Source organism: Aristolochia californica, unplaced genomic scaffold (genome assembly GCF_029961685.1).
Source record: "Aristolochia californica isolate CCGP_79_NKW_82.1479 unplaced genomic scaffold, dmAriCali1.0.hap1 SCAF_10, whole genome shotgun sequence".
NCBI lineage: Eukaryota > Viridiplantae > Streptophyta > Magnoliopsida > Piperales > Aristolochiaceae > Aristolochia > Aristolochia californica.
In genome coordinates, this window is record NW_027181771.1 from 1,730,484 (window position 1) to 1,744,960 (window position 14,477).

Here is a 14,477-nt window from a genome sequence, read left to right on the forward strand (position 1 = left end):
ATATGGTCTCTTCACTTATTTTATATTTATTTATTATATATAAAGGAATCACATAGTAGGATAGATAAATAAATATAGGATCATTGTTTTTTTAAAATAAATCCTTTTATTGCAATATTACTTTAGACCGTACCTCTTTAACATTCAGCCGTCCCAACAAAAAATTCTTTTGTCGGTTCCTCAGTACAATTTTTTTTTAGTCCAATATGTTCTTGACATTAAAATGCAGTGTGTTTTTTCCTTCCATAAAATTTAATTATTTATCTTTTCCAAAAAAAATCGTCTCTACACTCTCAGTTATTGAGACTTATTACTAAATAGGTCGATTAAGTCTTCATCTTGCGAAAATTTTGTCTAGTGTCCTTTTTCTAATTACTTTGGCCTAAAACTTAGAGACTAACATATAGTAAATCAAAGGAGACCCTAAGCATTTTTCTTTATATCTATGTGAAGTGGGAAAAAGTCTTATAAATTGAGTTATAAGATTGAGCAATAGGCCTCCTAAGTGGCTAGTCATTTTGGGATGTAATCGGACTCAACCCAACAATGGTATCAGAGCAAACTCTCCCAGTTAAAACCCATTACGTGTAAGCTTGGAGGTGTGTGGGAGTGTAAAGTGAGAAAAATTCTCATATTGAAAAGTGTTATAATCACTCCATTATCTATTTCTTACTATAAGTTAACAAATATAGTCATTTAATTAATTAGTATTTATGAAAATACAAAAAAGAGGGGGAGGGAGAGACATCTTCGTCTCCGTCTGCATAGTGCACTGGGCCGCCGCTTGCCGCCACTCAAGGAGAGGGATGGCTCATCCTCGATTTTTGTTTCTGCTTTGTTGAAATTCTTGCTACCTACAACCAGTAGAAAAGAAGGGGAAGGGTGGAGCCTTTCCCGTCCCCTCTCCTCCAAAGGTGGCGGTCGACAAACCATACTCACGCTGGGAGGGAAGGGAAGGTGTCCCTTCCCCTCAAATATAAAATATGTTTCGCATTTTCCAAAAAACTAGCAAATGAAATCTCTACGTGAAAGAGTAAGATACTCCAGTGTTGTAGTGGATCCCGTACGAGCCTGATAACAATGACACTTCGATTTTTACTTTATTACCAGCATAGGAAATGCTATTGCAAGAAAGCAGAGCAAATATACCTTGTCACCTTTTCTATGCCTCTCTACTGTTCCCCCGAATGTGGAGCAAAGCAGAGGTTGACTCTGAAGCATTTTTGTAGAGCCTCAGAGTAATCGAGAACTTTCGAACAGTGGAGGTACTCGGAACAGAAGCCAAAAGGATTGCTTGATGACATGGGGTGCTCTGATGATTCGAATTACAGCAAACCTCTGCCATGGATCGGCCTCTATGTAGCTGCAGCATCTCTGGCATGCGCGCTTGCAATGGCAACTGATGTTTTTTTGGGGCTAGGGAGGAGAAAGCTCTTGTTTCCTTGCAAATACTTTTCTCTAATTCCTTGCAAGTACTTCTCTTTCAACGCGTCCTCCCTGACCCTTATGGCCATCGCCACAAAGCTTCCTGTGGATCTGAACACCAGCATGCCTCATTGGCAGGATCAGCTTACCAAACTCAGCGGTACTACCTTTCTCTGTACAGCCATGGCCAACTTCTTGCCTTCACTGGGGAAACTGAGAGAAGAGGAAATGGTCTCCAACGTTGTCGCGCTGGCAATTACCGTGATTACTGTCATCGTTAACATTGGAATTCAAATGGGTACAGGGGTAATCTTCGCTTTCTGGCCTGAACATTTAATAATTATGTCTATAATGGTGATTCTGCTTGTGGTTGTGGGTTCCTCTGCATTGACTCTTTCAACAACGAAGCAGTTGTTAAGAGAACAGTATGATCGGGAGTACGAGTTGATTCCCGATGCACCCGATGAGGCTGAAAACTTAGCTGTGAAGACACTTAGACAGAAGATGAAGAGATACTGGCTGCTGGCTCACACCTGCAATGCTGAATATGTTCATGGACGCTCAGCCTTGTGTGGTGCTTCAGGGGTATTCTGTCTTCTTAGTGCTTTCATGTTAGTGGAAGCGGTGCTTCGCACACAGCTGACAGGTATGACGGGATTTTGTGATGGGGAATCAGATTATGAGTGGTCAACTATGATTATTTTTGTTTCTCAGGTTATTGCAATAGCAGTGGGGAGTATTGCCCCAGCAAGCAGATGGTTCAATTCAATAAGCTTCAGTGGCAGTCAGACTGGAGGAAGATGCAATCGGACCAACCTCCGAGTGGAGAAATACTGGGTTCAGAGATTGGTGGAATGGAAAGGGAGTCCCTTACCTTTCCAAATGACTAACAGGAGCTGCAGAAGGATGGCATATTCTGTGAAGAGTCAAATTCTCCATTTTTGTATACAGATCCAAAAAGCAGTTGTAATTACAAGCAAGCTCATTCGACTGGCTTCCCCCATGAGGAGCTGCAAGACACCCATGCTAGAGTCTACTTCAATTTTAACCACAAATGATTACTTTGTGGTGCATCTCGATGGAGAGGATGGATTGGTCGACTTGATCATGAGAAAAGGCTGTGAAGCTGCAGAGCTATGGGTTGACTGTGGCAGAGAGCACCAACCAACTCATTTTCTGGAGCTGCTAAAGAATTATTGTACAGCATCACAAGGCTTCAAGGGTGTTGGGGAGTTTGACAGTGAGCAAGTGCAATCTATACTTTCTCCAGAACCTCCCTACTGTTGGAGCCTGCCCTTGGTGACACTGGTGAGTATAGCTATTTCACTTCCTGGTACTGATCGAGCAACTATTGAACTGTTACTAAAGGGTGTCTATGAAGGGCTCAGATATGTCAAACTAATTGAAAAGAATATGGACACGAAAGGATTGATCAATATGAGAGATGGAGCAGGTAGTGACTTGGAAAGGTTTTATCACTATGATCGGTGGTTGATAGATATGAGAGAAGCAGCTGATATTGTCTGGGAAGGAATTGATCTTCATGATCGGTGGTTTGATTACGATCTTCGCAAGTGCAGGCATGAAGAACAAAATGCTGAGGAGGTGATTGTCAAGCTTGCAAATATCTCTAAAACAAGTGTAATGGATTTCATGAATCAATGTGGAAGAATAATGAATCCTCATGACTGGCCGGCCAAAGTAATAGCAGCCAATTCAATGTATAGAGCAAGTCAAACTATTCTGATTGAGCATAGAAGTAAGACTGAGAAAGTTGAAGACTTATTCCAATGGTTATGTACAACAATTGCTGATATCTTTGGTGCTTGTCTAACAAACTTGCCGCATTTGATATATAAGGAGTGTATTGACAACAGAATTGAATTGAGGGAAGCAGGTGTTAGGAAAGCAGCATATCTTCTTGGGGAAACTGAAAACATTCTGGAGATATTTGAGCAGTCTGGATTCTCAGGGTCGGACACTGACGCAATGGCCTAAATCGAAACAAGGCGTCCAAGCAAGCAGAACAATGCTTAGTATCAAATTTAGGAGTTCAAGTGGGAAGTTCATATTACCCTATCTACAAGCAAAAGAAGTAGGTTAGACCCATTAAAGGTTTGTGTTAGAAAATGTGGTGTTAAGTGTATTTAAGTTGTTTCAAATTATGTATGCATATCCTTTAGATGTCTATAATTATTTCTAGTTTGGTTATATTATGTAATCCTGTACTTCTCCTTGTATAACAAGAAGGAGTGGGACTCTTGGGATCTTACGTCTCAATAAGTTTAAAGCCTCGTAAACTCTTATAAACCTCTCATCCCTTTGCTCTCATCTTTGTCATTTCTCTATCTTCCTGTTTTCAAATGATTTCCTACACGAACTATTCCCTTTTTCCCTCCATCGAGATCTCTTCAACCCAACCTCCACCCAATTATTATATGTCAATGTCCACCAAAACCCAACTTTGCAAATAGTTCTAGTATTGGAAATGTTAAAACTACAAAGAAACTGAATTTATCAGATTTGGTGCAAGCTATGAGTCAATGAGTCCTAATCATAAGAGATTCATAAACATCCCGTCTTTCCAAAACCAAACCAATGTGAGACTATTCTGCAGTAATAATTTTTTTTGTCCCTCAAGAACTAGCCCTGAGTATAGCCACAAAACGGTGGATTTTTACCCACCCACTTTTGTAATAACATCTATGCAAATGTAAATGTTTTCTTAGGAAAATATGGGTTACTATATATAAGCTTGTCATTTATTTTTTAGAGTACTGTCTTGCCTAAACAACATACCTGTAATTTGTTATTAGTGAGTTATGAATACATAGTGAAAGGAGCCACCAGGGCATCCTCAAGCACGACATTTTATTGGTCTTTCTCCTGCCCTTTTCCACTTCTTGACTGTTGCTCCTTTTATGGTGTCAGATTAGACAAAAACTTGGTTGTTGCTCCGGTGAGTTGCTTCTGTGGTTGCCGGTGCATCGAGTCAAAGTCAAGAGGTTACTTCATTGTTCTTAAACCCGGCATGTCATCTGTCTGGATTCTTTGTCTCGTTTTGTTCCTCAGTATTTTCATTTCTGTTATCATCACCCATTCTGGGTTGATCAAGTAGACACATGAGTTTATACTCTCTTCTGAAGTTCAGCAATTAACCTAGAATTGCTGCTGTCATAAGTCTATCCTCTTTGCTGAAGAAACTTGTTACAAAAGTTTTTCTTTTTGCTGCTATGTGTGACTAGTCGTGCAGTGGTAAGTGTTTAAGTCCTGCTGTTATCAGGAGTTTCTGAGTTGTTAATAAAGGTTATTCATGCATTGTAGGTCTTGTCTCAAGTAGGTTGATTGCTTCAATGGTGTAGTTCCATGTTTTTGGAAAACCTAGTCTCTTTGCCAACTCCCCCTTGAAGCATGTCCAACCTTTTTTTTTTTTTTTTTCATGGAGCTGCTTTTAGAGCTCCATTGAGGGTATTTGACTGGCAATTATATGTTATGAACCTAATTTTTCAGCCCTTGACTCAGCCCTCAGCTTGGCCATAGACTCAACCTTTGAAGGCTTGGCCCTATTATGGAGGATGGCTATAGGAGTGAGGCTCATGTAGCCTTTTGTAGTACGCGGTAAGCTATTATCTAAAAACTATTTAATTCATAAAATCCCATCAAATAAATTGTGAGGCAATAAGAGTGGAAAATAAATTTTTTAACCCTCTTTGTATTATTATTAAATTAAATTACGCAAATAATTCCTTTTTTCTTTTTTTTAAGATTATAAATTTTCCCTTTTTGTGTTTTCATGAACCGGTGATCCCTCGAGTCGATATTTCAACTTTTGGTGGTATCGCGGACCTTAAAAGACGCATCCCTCTAGTGCTGTCTTAAAAAGACCGGTATTTTCAAAGCACGCTACTGGTTACAAAGCTTCTAGTCTTTTCAGTAAAGGCTGAAATTTCTAACTCGTCTGCAGTTATGCTACCTTCCGCAGCTCCTCCTGATCGATTTTGATGCGAAAATTCCGCGGTTGATTGGAAGGTGTGAAGCATGCTTCTCTTACAATTAGGGTGGTTTTAATTAACAAAAAAAAATTGTATTTTCATTACTTGGATTGTAAGTTCTGCATGTGTTGATGACTTGATGTTTGCTGGTGTCTTCCGCTAGTTCGATCCGGAGGAAGAGAGATCAGATGAGTAGAGATGTGGGTCCTCTTTATTTGATGCCGTAGGTGCTTAAACCCTTAAGTCGGTCGAGGTTTGAAGAGTTTGGGTAGCTACCGTTTGCCGAATTTAATGTTTCTGTGAATCTTTTTTCGCAGTTGTAGTTTTTGAGCTTTTGAATTCAGCTGGTCGGGTGGCGGTTGTAGAAAGTAGTTTCTCCTGGGAGTGATGCAAATTGGATTTTTCATACTGGGGTGAGATATTTTATGGGTGTTTTGAGAATTATTTGGTAATTCGTGGCTATGGGGTATCATCGGAAACCCCGCATCAATGATGCCGGATTTAGGCGCATGCTTCCGATGGTTTTATTTGTTCTCTGCTTTGTTTCGGTTCTGATTTATCTTGTTAGAACGGATAGAGTTTCCCAGGTTGTGCTCTGGTCTTCTCATGAGAATGATGAAAGTGTTGATGGGAGCTATAAGAATGTTCTTTGGAATGTCACAAAAAATCTGAATTTGCCTAATCAGACGGAATTGTCAGTTTATTTGGAGAAGAATAACCGAATGCCTCCCAGAAACTTAGATCTTTTCCCCAAATTGGCCAAAAACCACATCAAGATTGTCCTGTATGTGCACAACCGACCCCAGTATCTTCAAGTAGTCGTTGATAGTCTCTCCAAAGTAGAGGGTATTGGGGAGACTCTGCTTATAGTTAGCCATGATGGGTATTTCCATGAAATGAATGAGATTATTGAGCGTATCAGATTTTGCCAAGTGAAGCAGATTTTTTCACCTTACTCACCTCATATTTTCCCTAACAGTTTTCCCGGAGTCTCACCAGGAGATTGCCAGGCTAAAGACAATCCACTGGAAAAACCTTGTAAAGGGAATGCAGATCAGTATGGCAACCATAGATCCCCAAAAATTGTTTCACTTAAGCATCACTGGTGGTGGATGATGAACACTGTTTGGGATGGTTTGGAGGAGACATGGGATCATTCAGGTCACATTCTTTTCATTGAAGAGGATCACTTTATCTTCCCTAATGCTTATAGGAATATTCAGATGCTTGCATCCTTGAAGCAAAAAAAATGTGCCGATTGCTATGCAGCTAACTTAGCACCATCGGATGTGAATTCAAGAGGTGAAGGATGGGAGATGCTGATTGCAGAGAAGATTGGCAATGTGGGTTATGCATTTAACAGGACTGTTTGGAAGAAGATTCATGAGCGAGCTCGGGAATTCTGCTTTTTTGATGATTACAACTGGGATATAACAATGTGGGCAACAGTTTATCCCTCTTGGGGTACTCCTGTATATACCTTAAGGGGGCCCTGGAGAAGTGCTGCACATTTTGGTAAGTGTGGGTTGCATCAAGGGCAGGGGAAGGAGTCTTGTATTGATAATGGTGGGATTAATGTGGGTTTAGAAATGGTTGACAGTGCACCTAACATTAATCCAAGGTGGCAAGTGCATGTCTATAAACGTCAGGAAGGGTATAAAGCTGGATTTAAGGGCTGGGGAGGCTGGGGTGATGAGCGTGATCGCCAGTTGTGCTTGGATTTTGCACAGATGTATCATGTTTCAGATACATATTCGAGTTGAAGAACTGACTTCTAAACCTTTGTGATTTTTTTCTGAACTTATCAACTACACATGCTTCTTTAGTCAGTTATATAATCCATTTCACTTATGAGTTGTACAATATACATACTGGATTCAGCTCTGAGTAGTTGTTTCTGTATTTTTAATTGATAATGGTAGTGGACTCTGTCTTATTTCACTGTCTTGGAAAACCTTGGCCAGATGATTAGCAAGCTGTTTCTAATTTGTTCTATCTGTTTTTACTCATGGGTCACATTACTTTGCTTAACAAGACAAACAGATAGTCTTTCTAAGTGAAAATTTCTTTGCATTTGTTTTTATAAGATGTATTAAGGTTTGAATGATGCAGTTGGGAAGTGGTCCAAATTAGTGGTATCATTTTATCTGGGAAATGGAATCAGCAACTAAAACTATTTCAATCTAAGATGTGTTGATTATTTTACATTCAATATTAAGAAAAAGCAGCCGTAATGTTCACCGAAGGTACCTTGATAAACAGAAGGGCTCTATATTCTGCCAACAGCAGCGAAACTGTTTAAGGTTGTATAGTGAGCTTGATAACGATGCAGAATCCCGGTGAGGGGGAGAAAAATGGGGTCATGAACATATGTCCACCCACTAGCTGCGGGTGGCTCTGGAAAATTACTGAACTACGTGGCTGCACTACTTTTTTTACATAGAATTTCCATCGATTTGAAATGGTAAACAAAGTTGTGGATATTTACTTAATATAATTTTGCTTAAAGTTGTATGTGCAAGCTTCTACAATATGAGTTCCTGACAGTTTATCAACCTAATTTTCTTTATCTTCCTTTTGCTTTCACTTGTTGACTTACTGGTAGATATCCAATGTTTGTACAATATTTTGCATTACTTCTGATGTTCTCTGTCAAAAATTTACTTTTTAATGGAACGAAAAGAGAAAATACACTTCTTCCTCAGTTTTAAAGCAAATAAAATATTTCTGACAAATTAGAGAAGCTACTGTCCCTGGTTTGCAGACGAATCCCTTGCCGTTTTTTCTCAAAATGTGAACACATTAAGCTGTCTAATGTCAAATTTTCCAGAGATTGGGTCGGTTAAAAATTATATGTTTTTGCACCTGCACAGGTTTTCATTTTCAAGTAAAGTGATCTTTGTATGCTTTCATCTGGTCCTTCTTACATGTATAATATGCTTGCTATTTGGGTTATGAGAAATCGTAACTGTCTTTTAGATTAGTAGAAGGCGCAGATTGTACTTCCAGGAGGCACAGATTGTACCCAGATACTTCTCTTCTCAAATCGTAAAATGGCATGTAGCTAGGTGCTTTTTATGCTAGTTTTCAATTTCAGATACTACTCTCTTACTCCAAATAGCATAACTGCACAAGGTTTGACTCTGTTTATGTATTCAAGAGCTGCTCTTCATTGTAGTCTGAATGTGTATGAATACTTGGTCATGCCTGACTCAAGTCTCAAGATGATTCCGTTCAGAAATGTATAAAGTTGAAATTGAAGAGAAAGGGGAAGAGATGAGATACTGCAGTTGGATGTGGCTTGTCTCTGTTGACTAACACATACTGTAGAGGCTGAAGACAGTTGATTTATCTTAAAACACAGTTGGAGAGTACTTGTTTTCAAGGCTTTAGATAGTCAGAACTGGACAGTTCTCTATGCTGTCATGGGTTGCCGATGGCATGACACTTCACTGGCGAACATCAGGACCATGTATTGCTCGATACAGGCCAATACAGGGGTTATGTATCAGCTGAAATGTCCAATATATAACAGATTTGAAATTCTCCAATCAGTATACGGCCATCACTGATCAGAACTGGATCATCAGGTTCTGGTTATGAAAAGACGAGGAAAAGTACCAGAAGAAGAAGTACTCCATGGACTTGAAGAAAGATGATGAGTGAGAGTTGGACTTCAATGTTTCCAAGCTTCGCAATGTGGTTAGAGGCCTACGGAACAGAAGTTACTCTGCCAGCAAATGGGTAAAGTCTAATTTTTCTAACTGATCTCTTTGTTGTAATTTTCTCCTCCTTTTTTTCTTCATAGCAGCCGAATATCCAACCATTCAAGAGTGATCTGAAGCAAACATTTCCGCATCGTTGCAGAATAATGCTGGTACATAGAACAACCAGCAAGTTTGAGGCATGAACAGCAACTATAACTGGAAACGTTATGGGTAGTTTTTGCAAGGGAAAAATTGGTGGGGTTTGTGCTCGAAAGGATCAATTCTTTGGACTGGAACAAAGTTCAATTCAACGAAGGTGGTCTCCTGAGACTGACTGTCATATCTTTTTTTTCAACTTCATGCCTTAAAAGTTGAAAGAAGAATTTTCATCTTCTCGATGATAAATTTGTTCTGAAAATACAATATCTAGTTGCTTGCATTTAAAGTTTTTTGGATCTGAGAATATCATATTTCATGTAACTAACAGCGTGGAAATTGGACTTTAGAGGGTATATTGATTGAAAAACAAGTGGATCCAAATCCAAATTCTACACTCCAAGTTAAGCACAGGGTAGACTAAACGGGGAGGGGAACCTGCCCAACAAAGGCAAGGACATGATCAGTGGATTAGTTTTTTTACTTGACCTACGGGAATTTATTATAATATTACCTTTTATATACATAATTTTTCGTTAAGAACAACAGTTTACAAAAATCAAACTGATGCTTAAGATTTTTATTTTAAATAAATTAGTTAACTTCTACAATGGCGTTTTCCAAAAATAAAGTTGGAGTAAGAACAGCCCAACATAGCCGGGACAAAAAAATCCGTCTCTGACGTGTCCCTTACTCACCCCGAGTCCTGGAAATATCTGATAGATCGCTACCAGTCACAGCCTATTCTTGATTTCTCCTACAGACGCGCAGCAGGGGTTGGCCATTTTCAGCTCTTTCGAGTAATCTGATAAGGCTTCTCTCGACGTATCAATGAAGACCTAGTGAAGAGATGGCTCTCAATTTCTTTTCGCCTTCTCAGTCCTTCCACGACCTTCCTCTCAGCAAGTCCATTTCTCGTTCTTCGATACTTCAAATATCCTCCTCTTTCCAGCCATGGAGCAGCGAAGTCTTTCACACCCCTCTCAAGTTCGTGTCTCCCAAGGTCACTTTCACTCTCCACGCTCAAAACCTTCTTAAAACCCAAAGTTCGTCGCAGGAATCACTAAATCGTAGTCCCGATTCTCCAAGACCTCAATCTGTTCAAAACCCGGGTAGACATGCCTCTTCCCGGAACTCTGTCTGGGTCAATCCCAACAGTCCCCATGCCTCGCGCCTTCGCCTGCTATCCGCAGAGGCCAGGCACTCATCTCTGGTGAAACTGTCTGAGTCTTTGAATGCATGTAAGTCGACTGAAGATATCTCCAGAGTTGCTTGTGTTTTGGGCGAAAACCCATTAGAGCATGATGTGGTGATTGTGCTGAATAATATGGAGAATCCGGAAAATGCGATTCTTGCGCTTAGGCATTTTCAGAATAGCCTTAGTCTAAGACGCGAGACGATTTTGTATAATGTCACTTTGAAGGTTCTCAAGAAGAGTAGGAAGTGGGATAGGGCTGAGTCGTTGTTGGGAGAGATGATTGAGCGAGGAGTTAAACCAGATAATGTTACATTTTCCACTATAATTAGTTGTGCAAGGCTGTGTTCTTTACCCAATAAGGCTGTGGAGTGGTTTGAAAAGATGCCAGAGTTTGGATGTTTACCTGATGATATCACGTACTCTGCGATGATTGATGCTTATGGGCGAGCTGGTAATGTTGATATGGCTTTAAGTTTGTACGACAAGGCAAGGAAGGAAAGATGGCGGCTTGATTTAGTTACTTGCTCAACCTTGATTCGGGTTTATGGGTCATCTGGCAATTTTGATGGGGCTCTGAATGTGTATCAAGAGATGAAAGCTCTGGGTGTTAAGCCAAATGTTGTTATATATAATACTTTACTCGATGCCATGGGGCGAGCAGGAAGGCCGTGGCAGGTTAAAACAATCTATAAAGAGATGAATGATCATGGGATTTTACCAAATCGGAACACATACGCTGCGCTATTACGAGGGTATGGTAGGGCTCGGTATCCTGATGATGCACTTAGTGTATATAGAGAGATGAAGGAGAGGGGAATGGAGTTGACTGTTGTTTTATGCAACACTCTGTTAGTTATGTGTGCACAAATTGGATATGTTGACGAAGCTGTTCAGATTTTTGAAGAGATGGAGAAATCGGAGAATTGTCGACCTGATAGTTGGAGTTTTTCTTCATTAGTTACAATTTTTTCTTGTAGTGGGCAAGTTGTAGAGGCAGAGAAGGCTTTAAATAAGATGTTAGAATCAGGGTTTGAACCTAATCTCTATATTCTGACTTCACTTATCCAATGTTATGGGAAAGCAAAAAGAACTGATGATGTGGTCCGGACTTTTAATTGGCTTTTGGAACTGGGAATAACTCCAGATGACCGATTTTGTGGGTGTCTTTTGAATGTGATGACTCAAACACCAAAAGAAGAACTTGGGAAGTTAGTTTCTTGTGTCGAAAGAGCTAAGCCCGATTTGGGTTCAGTAGTGAAGCAATTGGTGAATGAAGAAAGTGAAGCTGGATTATTGAAAAAAATGACAAAAGAATTATTGGGGAATATTAGTCAGGAAGTGAAAAAGGCTTATTGTAATTGCTTGATTGACCTATGTGTTAATCTAGATGTATTGGAAAAAGCTTGTGAATTGTTGGACCTAGGGCTTGAGCTTGACATTTATAACTCAGTACACTCTAAATCGGCTACCCAGTGGTCTCTGCACCTCCGAAGCCTCTCACTAGGTGCTGCTTTAACAGCTTTGCATGTATGGATAAATGACTTGTCCAAATCATTAGAAAATGGAGAGGAGTTGCCCCCATTGCTTGGAATTCACACAGGTCATGGCAAGCACAAGTACTCAGAGAATGGGCTGGCAGCTGTTTTTGAATCTCATTTGAAGGAATTGCAGGCTCCATTTCATGAAGCCCCAGACAAGGTTGGCTGGTTTTTGACCACTAAGGATGCAGCCAAGTCATGGTTAGAGCAGAGGAAGACTGAGGAACTAGCAACAGCATAGTCCATAATTTGACCTTTAAATGTGAAAATTTAGAGTTCAGGTCCTTACATGGACAAAGTGATCTGAAACATTTCCTGTTATGATTTTCCTTTTTGACAGCCCATCTAAGGAAGATAAGATAATAGAATCTCTTCAAAATGCTTACCCTTTTGTCAGCCAAGATTTTCTAGTAAATTTTGAATTGGAGGTTCTCTTTTTTCTCTCTTCCCCCCTCCCATCCTCCCTTTCTGTGTAAGTGCTTTTCTTAGTTCTAGTATGAGTTGAGTATTGAGATTGTTTAATTGCATTTATCACGAAGCCACTCTAACTTTACATATGTTACCACTGCTGTTGAATATCAGTGCAGAGAACAGCAACCTTCATTGCTGGAACCCTGTTATACAGTCAAGGTGACTCAGACTTCCTGTTAAAATACATGTATAAGGGCATTTTGGTCAATTTCTATTTGTGTTTAAGTTAGTCAACAGGATAAAAGTCTATGTTTCAAGTTTCAAGTCATTTTGATAAGTTTTAGGATGCTATTGAATTTTAGGTAATGAGGGGCATTATTGTAATTTGTGTTTTTTTTTTTTTTTTTGTATACGCAGTTGCATAAATTGAAGATTTGACTTATAATTGATGTCGATTGGTTTTAAACGAAGATTGGAAGTAGTGAATTGATGTACTACAATTTGCCCTAATTCGATTCTCTGGGTTGTGGGGCCCACTTGCATTTGCCCATAGTGCTCAAGACCTATATATGTGGTGCTCTTCATTTGTAGTTTGTGGTTGCTATTCTTGGATGGCATTAACTCTTTTGAAAGTTTTGAAAGCAAGGATTTACATTCAATTCAGATTACTTCAGCCAAATTGAATGAGAAGAATTACTTGAATTGGTCTCTGTCAATTCTTCTAGTATTGAAAGCAAAAAGGAAAGTGAAACACAACCAGTTATGACTTGGCTACTTAACAGTAGGGAGACCAAATTCAGTGATCAAGTGATACTTTTAGAGAGATTTGGTTAACATTGGATTCTATCTCGTCTCAGGAGAGTAGTTTGCTCAAGGTATATGACCTATATGCCAAATATTTCAGCATCCAATGAGGTACCAGTTCAATCACAAATTATTTTACTGAGATGAGGGGTAACTATAAGAAATCAGTGTCTTCCATCCGTTTACCTCAAACTCGTAGCTACTTCAGAAAGAAAAGAACCCGATTAAAGTTGCACGTTCTTAGAAGGACTCGAACTAGAATACGATGTAATCCAAATCGATGTTAGTTGATGACGAAGTAAAACCCTTGAGAAAGTGAGAAATAAATGGTACCACCTGAAGCATCAACGTTTAATCTCAATTGCCCCTACCAAGGTCAGACACCTCCATAGGTTGTGGAGGAGATGGAGAAGGCAGAGGTAGTGATAGTTCAAGTTAGGATTGTGGCCATGACAATAGGGGTCAGAAAAGATGTATTCAGAGTGGGAGAAATAATCATTTTTTTTCAAAAAAATGCTCAAAAAAAATTGAAAATCCAATATGGGCAAACTCGAGTTCAACCACGGATGAGAAAGTGCCAAATAGTTAAACTCAAGGGGAAATTTAGTAGTTACTTCAACGCTTGAGTCAATTGACATCCACATTATCATTGTTTGCGAGTTAAGACACCAGATCTTCATCCATAGCAAGTGCCATGACGGAAAATTTATGTATGATTGCATTACATGTGTCCTCTAATCCATCTTGGGATTGATTCTAGGGCATCCACACATATGTCAAGTATACCCACTTTGTTCTCATCAATTCTTCCCTAAAAATAATTATCGGACTGTCACTCTTGTTGATGGGTCCACCTCTCAGGTCCATGGTGATGGTGTAGTTTAAACCGCTTGGCACATGTCTCTATTAAATGTCTTATTTGTACCTAAATTTCTATTTAACCACTTGCCTGTTAGCAACATAACTATATCCTGGAACTGTTTTGTAACTTTTTATCCTACTTCGTATGTATTTCATGATTTTGAACATGAAGAAAATGATAGGTTCCTGACATGAGGAGGGTGAACTATTTGTTGGATAACATGAATGTTCCAAAAGTTATGGCCTTATCCACACATACTTCAACGTATTTGTGGCACTTGTGCTTCAGACACTAAGTTTCACCAATTTCTTCCTTCTATGTCATTTGATCTGTCTTTCGATTATGAATCATGTCAGCTTATAAAGCATCATCGATCACATTTCC

General features: G+C 39.4%; 3 protein-coding genes across 4 annotated transcripts; all 3 read left to right on the plus strand.

The window, feature by feature from the left end:
- The first annotated feature begins 1,180 nt into the window (after positions 1-1,180).
- Positions 1,181-4,995, plus strand: LOC137966646 (uncharacterized). Of its 2 annotated transcripts, none has more exons than XR_011116230.1 (2): positions 1,181-3,524; positions 4,936-4,995. XR_011116230.1 is itself a non-coding variant. In XM_068813334.1 (2 exons), exons 1-2 carry the CDS (start codon positions 1,303-1,305, stop codon positions 3,421-3,423), a joined length of 2,016 nt encoding a protein of 671 aa, XP_068669435.1. In that variant the 5' UTR covers positions 1,181-1,302; the 3' UTR covers positions 3,424-3,729. The 2 variants fall into 2 exon arrangements, 1 of the variants encoding a protein (XP_068669435.1); XM_068813334.1 differs by lacking the exon at positions 4,936-4,995 and having other exon boundaries at positions 1,181-1,731; positions 1,837-3,729.
- Positions 4,996-5,319: 324 nt separating this feature from the next.
- Positions 5,320-7,404, plus strand: LOC137966658 (alpha-1,6-mannosyl-glycoprotein 2-beta-N-acetylglucosaminyltransferase). The gene has a single exon (XM_068813345.1). It carries the CDS (start codon positions 5,879-5,881, stop codon positions 7,178-7,180), a length of 1,302 nt encoding a protein of 433 aa, XP_068669446.1. The 5' UTR covers positions 5,320-5,878; the 3' UTR covers positions 7,181-7,404.
- A 2,643-nt stretch (positions 7,405-10,047) lies between these two features.
- On the plus strand, positions 10,048-12,818 carry LOC137966637 (pentatricopeptide repeat-containing protein At4g16390, chloroplastic-like). Its single transcript, XM_068813324.1, has one exon. The coding sequence runs from the start codon at positions 10,131-10,133 to the stop codon at positions 12,255-12,257; it is 2,127 nt and encodes a 708-aa protein (XP_068669425.1). The 5' UTR covers positions 10,048-10,130; the 3' UTR covers positions 12,258-12,818.
- The last annotated feature ends 1,659 nt before the right edge of the window (positions 12,819-14,477 follow it).

Excerpts from the sequence above, each read along its gene's own strand:
- LOC137966646 (XM_068813334.1), top strand. The coding sequence starts at position 1,303 with ATGGGGTGCTCTGATGATTCGAATTACAGCAAACCTCTGCCATGGATC. Across the intron at positions 1,732-1,836 it reads GAATTCAAATGGGTACAGGG|TTGTTAAGAGAACAGTATGA; the intron begins GTAATCTTCGCT and ends ACAACGAAGCAG.
- LOC137966658 (XM_068813345.1), top strand. The coding sequence starts at position 5,879 with ATGGGGTATCATCGGAAACCCCGCATCAATGATGCCGGATTTAGGCGC.
- LOC137966637 (XM_068813324.1), top strand. The coding sequence starts at position 10,131 with ATGGCTCTCAATTTCTTTTCGCCTTCTCAGTCCTTCCACGACCTTCCT.